Source organism: Micropterus salmoides, unplaced genomic scaffold (genome assembly GCF_014851395.1).
Source record: "Micropterus salmoides isolate LMB-PRFRI ecotype aquatic unplaced genomic scaffold, ASM1485139v1 Ms_hic_scaffold_20, whole genome shotgun sequence".
NCBI classification, from domain to species: domain Eukaryota; kingdom Metazoa; phylum Chordata; class Actinopteri; order Centrarchiformes; family Centrarchidae; genus Micropterus; species Micropterus salmoides.
This window is the reverse complement of record NW_024041151.1, coordinates 16,694-32,353: the sequence shown is the minus strand read 5'-3', so window position 1 is coordinate 32,353 and position 15,660 is coordinate 16,694. Positions and strand designations below refer to the sequence as shown.

Sequence of the window (15,660 nt, the reverse complement as noted above, 5' to 3'; positions counted from 1 at the left end):
GCAACATCTGTGGCGTTGTGCTGTGTGATGGAACTGCACATTTTAGAGTGGCCTTTTATTGTGGTCAGCCTAAGGCCCATCTGTGCAATCCCCATGCTGTCTGATCAGCATCTTGATATGCCACACCTGTGAGGTGGATGGATTATCTCAGCAAAGGAGAAGTGCTCACTAACACTTGTGAACAATATTTGCGAGAAATCGGCCTTTTGTGTACATAGAGAAAGTCTTATAGTACAAGTAGTAGTGGTGGACAATATAAAAATAGAATGTGTGTGTGTGTGTGTGTGTGTGTGTGTACATATATCTACACACACACACACTAAACAAAATTATAAAGACAACACTTTTTGCCCTGAGCTGAACTCAAAGATCTAAGACTAATATCATCATTGTTATTAATAACATTTCTTTGTTGTCATCATGTCAGTTTGGTGGTTCGGGGTTACCGGTACCCCCTGCAGGCTGCAGACATGTGGCCTCTACGGAACCAGGACTCCTCGATCTGGATCATGACAGAGTTGGAGAAGTTCTGGTCTCAGAACTACAAAGAGCCACAGTACGACACTTTATATTTTCCACTGAGATGCATTGTTGTTGATGTTTAACATAAAGGTTAACACGTGAAAAACATACCGAGCAATAAAATAAAGACAGTTGGTGATGTCACCGCTGAGCCCGATTCCTTCGGTCTGCTGTCTGTGACACTCAACACTTCCTGCAGATGTTTCCAAATAAAAGCCCCTTGACTCACTGGAAGGCTTTTAATGTGAAACAGCTGGAGGAAAAGGAAATGGACAGGAGGACACCTGAAAACATGGAGGCTTCTTCCTGAAACATGAATTTGTACATAACACAGTGAATGTAGCGCCACTGGACGTCAGTCTCTGTGTGTCGGCTCTGAGCTTGACTTGTCCAGTCTGGCCAGGTGTGTCCTGTCGAGGTGTGACCAGCCTCATGCCAAATGTCAGATGGGATTGGCTGCATCCCTCCTGCGGGTGTAGCTTATAGACAGATGGTCAAAATTAGAAATTAGTTTTGATGTTCTGCAGGGAGGAGCTTTCTGGTTCTGGACCATCCTTGTCTCATTCCCGGTCCCTATCCTGGTCCTGGTCTGGTGGTTCAGCTGTGCTGACAGAAAAAACAAGGCTGCTGAGTAAGAACAGGAAGGGGCAGGGCTATGGCCTCTTGGTCCTGCGTGCTTTGTGGCAGAGTGTCGGGACGTACTTCCTGTGTGGGACGCTGTGTCTCCTTCTGCATGAGACCTTCATGTTTGCCGTCCCTCAGGTGCTCAGGTGAGTTTCTGAGGTATGTTTACTGACGTTGTGGCTCAGTCTGAAACGTTCAGCCTCACAGGTGAGTTTGTCCTGGCTGGGAGTAGTTTGCGTTTGTAGTCAGCTGTTGACACGGACATGCTAGAGTTTATTGTTTCTGTTTATCTGTATTGTTGTTTATAGTTTACTGTTTGTTGCTGTTGTCGTCATCAGCTTGCTGCTGGCATTCATGCGAGACAAAGACGCTGAGATGTGGAAAGGTTTCATGTTTGCCTCGCTGCTCTTCCTGCTGTCCTGTCTGCAGTCTCTCCTCCATCATCAGTACATGTTCCACTGCTTCACTGTAGGGATGAGACTGAAGACGGCCATCATGGGACTCGTCTACAGGAAGGTAACAGACAGACTGAGACAGACAGAGAGACAACTGAAAATAATTTGAAGGAGTTCTAGAAATAGAAGTTGTTGTTGTTCGAATGGTATCAGTTTGATATTAAATATAAAATTTTTCTCAGTAAATGTTCGAGGTGTTTATGTTATCAGGCCAACACACAGAGGAAGAGATTCCTATTGGAAGAAGTTTGTTGAGGGAAGTTCCCCTAACCGACATTCCCTGAGCAGGAAGTAGGAGTACTGGTTCTGCTCACCGTGGATCAGAACGCAGTCAGTCAGGTCTTCAGTTAAGACTTCCTTGTTCAGTGACCTGCTTCGTTAACATTTACAAGTTCTATTGACCGCCATGGGTGGATTTTTATATGGTCATAGATATTTAGGTGAAAATGAATGTGCTAATTAGATAATTGCATTTTCATTTAAAAAAAACACAAACATGGAAAATTGGAATCGTGTTGTGGAATTACATTTTCATTTTAATATAGTCCCCTGTAGGCTTCCATAGTGTCGCACTCACATTTTAAATCAATACAGAACCAGAGATATCCTCTTTTTTATTCCACAAAACCTGGTGCCTACATTACCCACAATGCATCTCTCTCTCTCTCTGGGACTGGGCTGTGTCACTGCACACCAACACAGTGGTTTCTCTTTCAAACTCATGGTTTTCAGCCAACGCTGCCTCAGGTGACATCACTTGAGGACATTTATCAGATGTCACACAGCTCCCTCTGGAAACTCCTGGAAACACCTGGAAACTCCTGGGCATTAACATTTCAGTGTGTGTGTTTGAATCCTCAGAGTCTGCTGATCAGCAGTGCAGCTCGGCGGCGCTGTACTTTGGGAGAGATCATTAACCTGGTTTCGGCCGACACTCAGAAGCTGATGGACTTTGTGGTTTATTTCAACTGTCTCTGGATCGCTCCCATCGAGATCGCACTCTGCTTCTACTTCCTGTGGCAGGTAGAAAAAAGAAACATGATGTTCATCTAATGTTGTGATCACAGATGGAGTATTCATAGTTTTCACGTGATGTCACATTCAAGATAAAAACGCTCGCTCAACAAGGAGACTAGCCTGAAATGTGTTAGGTGAGGGATTCCCTACAAGCTAAACGTAAACATTACCACAATAGAGCGCTGGCAGGGACCTGTGGGTGTTTATATGGATCGCAAGTGCCCAGTTTGTGTCCATGACTATCTCTTCTTTCTTTAGCTGACTAAAATAAAATTTAATGGCTTTTGCGGCATCTCTCCAGGTCACCGCGCATGTCACATGACTGAAAACTATGAATTGATCAGCTGTGACATCATGATGACAGCCTCTCTGGGACTGATTGATTGACAGTCCTTCTGTTATTGCCTCGATTGATTGATTTACTGATTTATTGATTGACAGCTCCTTGGTCCATCTGCTCTTGCTGGTATTACTGTTGTTGTTCTGATATTCCCTCTGAATGGATTCATCGCTAAAGTGAGAAGCAAGTTGCAGGTGAGAGTTTGTTGGGTTTTTTTCTTGCTGGTTTAAGTCCTATTTATCAGATCGATTTCAGTTTGTACATGTTAACGATGAATCCTCCATGCACGCCAAAGTTAGTCATCGCCCTGGCCTCTAGCACCACTGTGAGGAATCTTGGAGTTATCTTTGATCAGGACATGTCGTCTCACATTAATAAATTTCAAGGACCGCCTTTTTTCACCTACGAAATATCCTGTCTGAAAATCATGCAGAAAAACTAGTCCATGCATTTGTTACTTCTAGGCTGGATTACTGCAATGTCAGGATTGTGGTGGTTGAGAAGGGTAAGCAGGGTGGTGGACCCAAACGCAGGACGCAGAGCAGAGGAGGTACATTTCAAAAAGGGGTTTATTCCATAAACAAACAATAGCACACTTACTGGCAGAGTGGCTGAGACTAATTCAAAAATGAACATAGAAAGTCCAATACCAAGAACTAAGAGGGGACAGGCAGGTAACAGGACAAGACAGCGCAAACTACAACCATGACAACAAGGGACAGAGCGTATACACGCGACAATGACCGGACGAGGACTGAAGAGAAACAGCAAACATATATACACCAGGGACTAATGAGCAGGGTGGGAGCAACACAGGTGACAGACATGAGACTAAGGAGACACAGGCAGGCAGGGAGAGAACAGGGGAAAACAGACTATATAACAGATACTGGACAAAGAACAACAGACAGGGCCAAACCCAAAACTCAACAACTCTAAGACAGATACTGAACAGATCAAAATAACAAACACCGAAGTACACGGACCAGGAGTAACTACTAAGACATTAACACCGGACTGGGAACTAAGACATGGAACCAAAACACAGACTAAATAACAGATACAGAAGGGACTACAAATAACATGACTGAAGACTAAATGAACAAAGCAGAACAGACATGCCCACAGTGTGAATTGCAATTCCTTATTATCAGGCTGCTCAAAAAAGTCCATTAAGAGTCTTCAGCTGACCCAGAATTCTGCAGCACGTGTTCTGACAGGAACCAGGAAAAGAGATCACATTTCTCCTGTTTTAGCTTCTTTGCATTGGCTTCCAGTAAAATCCAGAATAGAATTTAAAATCATTCTTCTTACCTACAAAGCTCTTAATGGTCAGGCACCATCTTATCTTAAAGAGCTCATAGTACCTTACTACCCCACCAGAGCACTGCGCTCCCAGAATGCAGGGTTACTTGTGGTTCCTAGAGTCTCCAAAAGTAGACTAGGAGCCAGAGCGTTCAGCTATCAAGCTCCTCTCCTGTGGAACCAGGTTCCAGTTTGGGTTCAGGAGGCAGACACCATCTCCACATTTAAGAGTAGGCTTAAGACTTTCCTCTTTGATAAAGCTTATAGTTAGGGCTGGCTCAGGTGAGTCCTGAACCATCCCTTAGTTATGCTGCTATAGGCCTAGACTGCTGGGGGATTTCCCATGATGCACTGAGCTCCTCTCTCCTCTACTTTCTCTCCCTCTATATGCAACCTCATCCCATTATTGCATGTTACTAACACAACTTCTCCCCTTTCTGGTAGTCTTGTGCTTTCTCGGCCCTCTCCTCTGACTGGTTAAAAGGTGAACAATGTTTTGTTTTTCAGGAGGTTCAGATGAAGTTCATGGACGGTCGGATCAAACTGATGAATGAAATCCTGAGCGGTGTGAAGATCCTGAAGTTTTATGCCTGGGAAGAAGCTTTCCTTCGACGTGTTTGCATTCTGAGAGACGGAGAACTCAACGCCCTGAAGAAATCTCAGATCCTCTACTCTGTCTCTCTGGCTTCCTTTAACTCCACCTCCTTCCTGGTGAGTCTCACAGCCGTCTGGTCCAGATGCAACCAGCTTCTGGTCTGGTTACACAGACTCACGTCTGACTGAGGTTTACCTGAGCACACATTAGTGTGAGTCCGGTCAATCCGGAGATTCAAAACTCTCTGAAACACTAAAAGCCTTCAGACGTTCACACCTGGAAGCCAGCTGCTCGTGTTAGTGAACAGACAAATCAGAGGCTTCAGGTAGAACGTCTGCCCTCTTCATCAGAGTAAGCCAATGCTGGCTTCAGGCCTGAGTCGCCCTCAGTCATTTCACTACACAGGCATATTAGACATCATCGTATCTCCGTATCTCTGTCCCTTTATCATCCATAAACAACATCTTGACCTTCTGCTTTACATATAATTCACATGGTTTTGTCTGACATCAAGTGCTGCCATGGTTACCCACACCTGTGACCAGATGTTTTTTGAGGTTTCTTGTTCATAGTAATTGTCCCAATTAGGAGCCACCAACGTCTGCCAGCCAATCAGAACTGAGCTGGCTTCAGATGTTTTCATCAAATTTAAACTGGATCTGAACTCTAAACATCTGTGTGATGTATTTTCTTCCTCTGATTTTTTTTCTGTTCAGGTTGCCTTTTCAGTGTTTGGAGTTTATGTGCTGATCGATGAGCAAAACGTTCTGGATGCTCAGAAGATTTTTGTTTCTGTTGCTCTCATCAACATCCTGAAAACTCCTCTGAGTCAGCTCCCCTTCGCCATGAGCACCACCATGCAGGCAAGTTCCAGCCAATCAGAAACGTCAAATTGCAGGAAATATTTTTTTCTATCCTCTGTAGATATGTGTCATTTCTGCCTCCACCTCGGGTCAGGAGAGAAAACTGGAGTTTGAGAAATGATATTTTACTTTAAGCTAAGCATTAAAATGTTTTTAAATGTAAATTTCTGTGGGATCTTTAGCGTCTATGCGAAGGAAATCGTCAAACACCGATATCTGAATTTGAAAAGCTTAAAATGAAACAGGTGGTCATAACACACCTGGGCCGAGTCCAGGTCCGACGAAGGGGATGGAGAGAAGACGATCAGAACAAGAGAGGAACGTCATGAGCAAGTAGGTGTGTAGGAACAGCGTAGATCTGATAAGAAGGCCATGGAGCAGATGCATGATTTACCTGGGAGCTTGTGGGTTGCTGGAGGGTTGTGATGATGTGCTCCCAGGACCAAAGGTGGCAGAGAACTCCTGCAGCCGAGCTCTGGACGTTTTGGAGTCTGTTTAACAGCTGAGAAGAGGGCAGTACAGCATGTGGATGAAAAGGCGTGGACTAGAGTCTGCATCAGAGTGGGCACAGTCTGGAGATGTACTCGGGGGTGGGGGAGATGGCAAGTCGAGTTTTCAAATTAACAGCTCAGGTTTTTCAATGAATTTTATTACAGTTTTCTGCAGAAGGACTCACAGCAACACTCCATGTACATTTCAACCCTTTTATCGGCACATTCTTCCATCCACCTGTGGTCCACATGTTGCATGTGAGTCCTGGCTTTTCTCTTCATGCAGCAGATCATTCAGATGTGAGACAACATGAGTCATGGCGTCTGAGACATCTGGGGCGTACCCTCAACAGTCCGTTCCAATAGTGTGGCAAACTCCGCCTTGGGGGGATGGTGGTGGAGTGGATGAGACACATGGCTTTGGTGTGAAAGACCCAGGTTCAATTTCCCACTGTGACACATCCATCAATGTCTCCCTGAGAAAGACACTTAACACCTAGTTGCTCCAGAGGCATGCGACCTCTGATATATACAGCAATTGTAAGTCACTTTGGATAAAAGCGTTAGCTAAATTAATAAACGTAACGACTCACCAGCATCAGGTCCATTGCCATTCTGTTTTGCTACTTTTCTGATGCCCTGCACAGTTGGGGTGGAAAACCCACTTCCACCCGGGCTGTCAGGTTTTCAAGTTCAATAGCCAGTCCATCTATCTTAGTCCATTGTTCACAGACCCCCACCAGGGGAGGAAGCCACCGAAGCCTTTCTCTGCTTCCGAAACTCTGGTGGTTGAGCGCCTTGCTCTGCCATAGTAGTGAGTGTGGAAATGACTCAGAGGGTAGGATGGTGACAGATGCAACTTCATCCCATTATTGCATGTTACTAACACAACTTCTCCCCTTTCTGGTAGTCTTGTGCTTTCTCGTCCCTCTCCTCTCTCCTCCTATCACTTCCTGCAGGTTTTCTGGCTCTGGAGCTGTGGAGTCTGGATCTGTGGTTGCGGGTCACCTGCTGCCCCCGTGTTCCTGCTCGACACCCTCTGCTACAACGACTATTGTTACTAGTCCTGTTGTTATTATTGTTATTATAATCATTAACATTACAATTATTATCATTAACACTACTATAAATATCTGTACCATTTTTCATTTAGTCTATAGCAACATCACCTTTACTGTCTGTACCTCTGTGTGGATATTGTGTAGGCTGCCTCCCTCACCTCTCTCTCTCCTTCCATCCCTCTGTTTTTCTCTCTGTTCCTCTCTTGCCCTCTCTCTCTCTCTCTTTCACCCCAACCGGTGGAGGCAGATGGCCGCCCACCCTGAGCCATGGTTCTGCCTCTTAAAAGGAAGTTTTTCCTTGCCTCTGTCTCCTAGTGCTGCTCTTGGTGGGAACTGTTGGGCTTCTGTAAATAACATCATAGAGTTCGGTCTAGACCTGCTCTTTATGAAAAACGCTGTGAGATAACTGTTGTTGTGATTTGGTGCTATATAAATAAAATTGAATTGAAGAGATCATCAGGTTCACAAGATAACACGTCCCATACCATCCGTGTCTCTGATAAGACTGATATGCATGTTGTCCACATACCCACACGTGTTGCCTCAGCAATCCACAGCCTCCTCAGATGAGGGAATCGCAAGGACTGGCTTGTCACTTCCTGGGTGGTGCAAGCTGGTGGTGTCCATCAGGTTCAGCTGTGCGATGTTCAGCTGCGCCCATCTACACACCTCCGTAGCTTCGTCATTACACATGGTGCCACAGGTTGCTGTAACCATTTGCTTGCACAGTGATGTCCCCAGAAAGCAATTTCTTGGTGTGAAACACCACCTTCTGAAAACACCATGCCAGTCCGGGCTGTTGGATTCGTTGTCATGATGGGCTTGGGAACCCCCTGCTGAGTTATGAGACCTGTTCCAAAATCTTGCTGTGGAAACCCCAAAGCTGACCATGCTGATGTCTCAGAGTTTGAGTTCCTCAGCCATGATTTTTAACTTCCTGTCAACAAAGGAAGCCCCCAAGTAGAAGCTGCCCTAACTCCTAGTGTCTCTGAAACATTTATCTGTTCAGCTCCTGTCACACTCCCTTTTGTAACGTGGTCTTTACCATGTGTCAATTCAGCATCAGAAGGTAACAGATACAGCAGGCTGGCGTCTCATCTGGGACGTACCAAATAACATTTTCCAAACTGGAGTCACTCTCGTCTGCAATGCCTGCAGCTTAGAAGTCAATGCCCGGTCAGTTAAAAGTGTACACTGAGAGATTGACGTCAGTTTTGCTGCAGCCTTTGCTGCAAGGTCAGCTCTGGCGTTCCCCTGTGAGATAGGATCAAGGTTGTTCATGTGGGCGTCACAATTACACTCAGCAATCATTTTGGGCAACAGCACAGCATCAAGAAGTTCAGCAACCAGTGTGTGAGCGATAGGTTTGCCTCTGGATGGATATTATATACTTGTTTCTGTCAGTGTAACTAACTCTGCTGCTTGTGCAGAATAGTTTGAAGGAAGTTGTTTTTATACAATTGTCTCATTCAAAGTCTTTACTGCTAGCCTTTCGACCACTCAAAGCGCTTTTACACTACATCTGCATTCACCACTCACACACATTCACACGCTGGTGGAACAGCCACCAGGGGCAATTCGGGGTTCAGTATCTTACCCAACTTTGACATGCAGCCTGGAGGAGCCAGGGATTGAACCGCCGACCTACAGGTTAACGGGCAACCTGCTCTACCTCCTGAGTAACAGCCACCCCACAAGTGCTGAACATGTACTTGAACATGATGTGTTCATTGTTTCTATGACGGATCTGTTTTATCACGTTCAGGCCATCATCTCTCTAAGACGTCTGAGAAACTTCCTGTGCCAAGACGAGATGAAGCCCGACAACGTGGACAGACTCCCTCACAGCAGAGGTACGATACCACCTGCCCAACTTAACGGGACAGGAATCAGTTTCACCGGTGTGTCCAGTACCAAAACCTCAAGCCTAGCCTGAGCACAAGGACTGGAAGCAGGGGGAAACTGTTAGTTTAGCATAAAGACTGGAAGCAGGGTGAACTTTGTGTGGAGGAACCAGGTGGAACCATGTTCTTTCTACAGATGGAGACGCTGTGGTGATTGAGGGCGGGTACTTCTCCTGGACCAGTGGTGGGCCGCCATGTCTGCAGAGGATCAACATGAAGGTGAAGACGGGCTCCCTGGTGGCGGTTGTCGGCCATGTTGGCTCAGGGAAGTCATCTCTGCTATCAGTCATTTTGGGAGAGATGGAGAGGAGGTGTGGCTTCGTCTCCATCAAGGTAACATTTGTCTTTATTTTAAACTGTGAAGGTTTAAGTTTTATAAAACTTTGTGTGTGTGATGTCATCTCAAGGGAGAGAAATACTGAGCATGTGCAGTGCTCTGTCTGGGTGAGATTAGGTCACATTTTCCAGCCAACACAATATCCTTGGGTCTGTTATTGCAATACCAAATGTTACCTGCATATGCATCTTCGATCACATAGACTGAGAGACCCTGAGCAGCACAAAACCAAACTTTAACAGTTGAATTTGTTCAGCAGGTCTGTGGCATAGTTTTTTTTGCCTGCATGTGGTGCTACAGGAGTTCCATATTTCTACAGGAGTGGCAGGGGTAGCAGCTGCAGTTATCAGCTGCTTCTAGTGAAGCTTCCAGAGAAGATTTGAAAATCAATACTCTCCTATTTAAAAGTGAAGATCCCTCTGTTGGATTTATGTATTTTACAGCAGAATCTTGACTTGACTTTTGACTGGTGCAGGGTTCAGTGGCCTACGTCCCCCAGCAAGCTTGGATCCAGAACGCCTCTCTGAAGGACAACATTTTGTTTTGTGGAGAGAGGAAGGAGAGCTGGTACCATTGTGTGCTGGAAGCCTGCGCTCTGCTACCGGACCTGGACATCCTGCCCGCTAGAGACAGCACTGAGATTGGGGAGAAGGTATCAACACTGCCTCTGGGTCCTGGTCTGTCCATGGCAACCTAAGCCCAGACTGTGTGTTTGTTTAGAGGGCTGATGTGTACCTCAGTACAGACGCTCTGACTGTTTAATGTTAACTATTCAGTATTGGCTGCTTGTTGTTGACAGTTTTTTACTATAAATGTTAATTATTGACAGTTTGACTGTATTTTGCTTCTGTTTATTGATGATGTCTTTACTGACTGCAGGGTCTGAATCTGTCCGGAGGTCAGAAGCAGAGGGTTAGTCTAGCTCGGGCCGTCTACAGGAAGTCCGATGTTTACCTGCTGGATGACCCGCTGTCGGCCGTTGATGCTCACGTGGGACAACACATCTTTGATCGAGTCATTGGACCCAGAGGACTCCTTAAAGACAAGGTGAGACCCTGCACCTCCATTTTTCCTCCGACAGCAAGCTGTTGGCCAAATGACAGAAGCCATACACATCATATCTGAAACCTTCATTTAACTAGAAAGTCACATTGAAATGACGAAGGAAGATGATCACTGTTAATTATGTGGCAATACCGTTTTCACAGGCCTCAGGGGAAAGGTGACTGAGGCCTAGTTCCCAACCACATAATAAATGAAAATAAGAACTGAAACTTCTCATCACTGCCCAGAGGTAAGGTGTACAATGCCAGAGGGGTATGGACCATGGCTCTCGACAGAGCATCGGGAGCATTGTTCAATTTACCCGTGCAATATTTGATAATGAACAAAAACTCCTGCAGATGCAGAGCCCAGCGAATAAGCCTGGAGTTTGCTTTAGTGGTGTTAAAAACGAGGTGAGGTCAGATGGTCTTTAAGACATTGAAATGCCGTCTGACTCTCATTTATCCACTGAAATATGGCTCCTTTCTTCTTCAGTGCATTAAGCGGCTCAGCAATCATTGAAAAGTTGTGGACGAAACAATGGTACCATCCAGCAAGACCCAGAAACCTTTGGACTTCCTTTCTTTTCTGCGGTTTCTTGGCAGAGGGGAGTCAAGAAGTGCCTCTATCTTCGCAGGATCTGCCCGCACTCCTTCCTTGCTCACTGCATGTCCAAGGAACTTAAGCTCTGGGCGACAGAAGTGGCATTTCTTCAATTTGAGTGGAGACAATCAAACACTCGCTGGACGTCATGAAAGTGTGTATGGACATCCTTGGAATAAATTACAATATCATCCAAGTACACCATACAGAAGTCTCCTAGGCAGCTCTGGAGAACTTGATTCATCAGCCTCTGGAATGTAGCTGGGGCTCCTTTCAGGCCAAAAGGCATAACTCAAAATTAGAACAGTCCAAAACACGTGACAAACACCGTGAGGGCTTGACTTTCAGGGACCATCTCAACCTGCCGACAACCACTATTGAGATCTAAGGTGGTGAACCCAACTGAACCCCTCTAGAGATTCTAGTATCTCAGAAATGGTTGGTACAGGATAGGCATCTCCAACACTATGTTGATTAACACAACGAAAATCGACACAAAACTGGGGATGCCCACCATCCTTCTTGGGTACCAGCACCACTGGGGACGCCCATGGTGAACTGGAAGGCACAATAATACCCTGCTGGAGCATATCTTGGATTTGCTCTTACACAATCTACCGCTTCTGTAGGGGCGATCGATAGGGGCTCTGGGAAACCACAACATCACGCATCACACATTATCTACACACATAGGGGCGGCTGTGGCTCAGGAGGTAGCGCGGGTTGGCCGTTAATCGGAAGGTCGGCGGTTCAATCCCTGGCTCCCCCTGGTTGTGTGTCGAAATGTCCTTGGGCAAGATACTCATACATGTGTGTGAATGTTAGGTTCCGTTTGAGCACTTAGGCTCAGTGTATGAATGTGTGTGAATGGTGAATGCAGATGTAGTGTAAAAGCGGTCGAAAAGACTAGAAAGGCGCTATCGGCTCATCGGATTTTATGGTTGAGCACTGAGGTGTGGCCTAAAATGGTCATGCAGACCCGGGAATTGTTCAGCAACGGTTGGTGCAATTGATCACAATCCCTCCCCTTTAAAGTACTGTCCACACCAGCAGTATGGAGAAAACTGTGCAAGTCCTCTCCCTCAGGCAACCAGGCTATGTCCCACAGACTATCACCGGTAATGTAGGTGCCAGGGAAGTGTACAGAAGTCGGCAGTCAACAAAGCTGACTTCATCACTGCTTATGCACATTATCTCTTGGGCTACTGGCGCTCACTGAGACCTGGATCAAACCAGAAAAGTCGGCAGTCAACAAAGCTGACTTCATCACTGCTTATGCACATTATCTCTTGGGCTACTGGCGCTCACTGAGACCTGGATCAAACCAGAAAACTCTGCTACCCCCGCTGCACTGTCCATCAATTACTCTTTCACCCACACACCCCGGCCATCTGGGAGGGGGGGTGGGACTGGGTTCTTAATTTCCAACAAATGGAAATTCACACAGCTGCTATCCCCGAATCAATATGCCTCCTTGGAATGCCATGCTGTCTTTGTGTCCGCTCAAGGTAAAGGTCTCTGTGATTGTCATATACTGTCCACCAGGACAAATGGGTAACTTTGTGGAGGAGCTAGACACACTGCTGTCTTCAATCCCAGAGCATGACTGTCCCCTATTTGTCCTCGGTGACATGAACATTCACTTAGACAATTCAAACTCAGCAGACTTCTTGTCTCTGATTCAGTCCTTTGATCTAACATGGGTTCTCAGCCCCCCGACCCACAAAGCTGGCAAGGTGCTTGACCTCGTTCTTGTCCGAAATTGTGCCACAGAGTGCCTAACAGTCACACATCTACATGTGTCTGACCACTATTGCATTCAGTTCACGGTATGCCTACAGGAAAAGCCCATTCTTCCAACACCATTGGTCTCACACTGCCGCAACCTCTGCAACCTGTCTCACACTCACTTTGCCTCAGTTGTACCTTCCGCTCTACCCTCCCTCAACACATTTTCCTCACTTGAGGTCAATGATGCCACACAATCTCTGTGCTCTACACTCAGCTTGTGCCTGGATAGCCTGTGTCCTCTATCCACCAAGCCTGCTCGCCCAAACCAGTCCCACCCGTGGCTAACTGATACCATCTGTGGGCTCCATACTGATCTCAGAGCGGCTGAAAGAAAATGGCGAAAAACCAAAGACCCTGCTGACCTTAAGGGCTACCAATTGCTCCTATCCTCCTTCTCAACAAGCATCAGTGCTGCCAAAACTGCATTCTATAATGACAGAATAAGCAGTGCCACTGACTCAAGGAAATTATTTTCCACTTTTAAAGCGCTATTAAATCCACCTCCACCACCCACAAACTTGTCTGCTGATACCTTTGCTGCCTTCTTCACAGGCAAAGTGGAGGCTATAACTAGCCAATTCTCTGAAACACTCAAACTCAACCATTGTAGCAGTCCTCCTACATCTTTTCCTCTGCCCTCCCAGGTGGTTGTTCACTCTCTTCGTTTACTCCTCTCACAGAGAGCGAAGTATCAGAACTCTTGACCCATAGCCGTCCAACTACATGCCCACTGGACCCAATTCCTACGAATCTCCTCCAAGCCATATCTCCTACTGTGGTCCCGACAATCACTCATGTGATAAATACTTCTTTGACTTCAGGAACCTTCCCGACCACTTTCAAAAGGGCTCAGGTTACACCCTTGCTCAAAAAGCCCTCACTTGAACCAACTCAAGTTGAGAACTATCGACCAGTGTCTCTTTTACCTTTTTTATCCAAAACTATTGAACGGGCAGTATTCAAACAGGTCTCAGAATTCCTCTCATGGAATGACCAACTAACAGAAGCCCTAAGGTCAACTAAAGCTGCAGCCCAATCCTTGGTTCTTATCCTGCTTGACCTTTCAGCTGCCTTTGACACAGTCAACCATAAGATCCTGCTATCCGCTCTCTCAGCAATGGGCATCTCGAGTAAAGCAGTCCTGTGGTTCAAATCCTACTTCTCGGGGCGTTCCTACAATGTTTTGTGGGCCGATCATTCACTCGCACGGCTTCTCTTACCACTGCTACACAGACGATACGCAACTCTACCTATCCTTCCCACCAGGCGATCCCACCGTCTCGGCACGGATCACGGACTGTCTATCGGATATATCTGCATGGATGAAGGCTTGCCACCTTCAACTATACCTCTCTAAGACTGAACTCTTGGTCATTCCAGCCAAGCAATCTATCCACCATAACATCAAACTACAAATTGACTCCACAACCATCACTCCAACCAAGGTGGTGAGAAACTTGGGTGTCATGATTGATGACCAGCTGTCCTTTTCAGACCATGTTGCTACTGTCTCTCGGTCGTGCTGCTTTGCTCTATACAACATAAGGAAAATCAGGCCCTACCTCACTCAGTATGCCACCCAGCTTCTGGTACAGGCCATGGTTATCTGTTGCATCAACTATTGCAATGCCCTCCTAGCAGGTCTCCCAGCTTGTGCGGTGAAACCCTTACAAATGGTTCAGAACGCAGCAGCGCATCTGGTTTTTGATCAGCCCAAAAGGACTCATGTCACTCCATTACTCAGTGACCTCCACTGGCTCACCGTGGCCTCCAGAATCAAATTTAAGTCACTAATGCTTGCATACAGAGTGACTACTGGGTCTGCACTCATCTACCTAAACTCCGTAATACAAACTTACGTTCCTTCTCAGCCACTACGCTCCTCCAACGAACGCCGCCTGGCTCTGCCATCCCTTCACACAAAGCAATCCCAGTCCCGGCTGTTCTCATCTGTGACACCACGATGGTGGAACGAGCTACCACACGCCATCAGAGCAGGGGCGTCCCTCTCTAACTTCATGAAGCTCTTGAAATGAATCTTTTCCGAGAACACTTCCTCTTATAACACCTCTAACTCCTAACCTCTAACATGCACTTCCTGTGCTCTTCATCTATCACCTACAATTATCTTGTATTGATTGCACTTTTTTGTTTTGATTGCACTTTTTGTTAACTCTTACTTCCTTCCCTAGGTATTTACCCCATTGATGTGATATGTACTATGAGCTCTTACTAGTATTTATTGTCAGCTGTATTTGATGCTCTGTTGATGCTTGTATGTTGTTCCTCAAATGTAAGTTGCTTTGGATAAAAGCCAAATGAGTAAATGTAAATGTAAGTGTCCTGTTCATGTTCAGGTCACCCCAACTTTCAGCAGGGGACAGGAGAGGCTAGAAAGGGAAAACTCTTGCCTAGTCATCACCAGGAAAAGAGTACACCTGGGCCTAAATATTAACTAGGAGACCACTTATGGCCATAAAATCTAACCCCAGGACCAATGGATACACAAGTACATTTGCAAGATACATTGGGCCACCTTGCCACAATATGAGGGACTCATTTGGGCCCTTAATCTTACTCCAGAGGTTTGCGTGCAGTAATGTGTAAGTAGTCCACAAGTGCTTTCCCATGATGCTGGCGTACAGTGACGGGCACGAACAACTGTTTCAGACTAACAAGTGCACAAGCTGGAGTCTCTTCCAGGCTAA

At 46.1% G+C, this 15,660-nt stretch overlaps 1 protein-coding gene across 1 annotated transcript in view; it reads left to right on the top strand.

The window, feature by feature from the left end:
- Positions 1-470: 470 nt before the first annotated feature.
- Positions 471-15,660, top strand: part of LOC119914340 (multidrug resistance-associated protein 1-like) — a gene marked incomplete at its 3' end in the record, with an annotated part of 31,500 nt that continues 16,310 nt past the window's right edge. Inside the window, exons 1-10 of the mRNA XM_038733591.1 lie at positions 471-556; positions 1,050-1,292; positions 1,485-1,662; positions 2,463-2,624; positions 4,771-4,974; positions 5,575-5,721; positions 9,039-9,126; positions 9,314-9,510; positions 9,990-10,166; positions 10,394-10,561. Of these exons, the coding sequence (XP_038589519.1) occupies positions 471-556; positions 1,050-1,292; positions 1,485-1,662; positions 2,463-2,624; positions 4,771-4,974; positions 5,575-5,721; positions 9,039-9,126; positions 9,314-9,510; positions 9,990-10,166; positions 10,394-10,561 (1,650 nt within the window). The remainder of the gene's footprint in view (positions 557-1,049; positions 1,293-1,484; positions 1,663-2,462; positions 2,625-4,770; positions 4,975-5,574; positions 5,722-9,038; positions 9,127-9,313; positions 9,511-9,989; positions 10,167-10,393; positions 10,562-15,660) is intronic.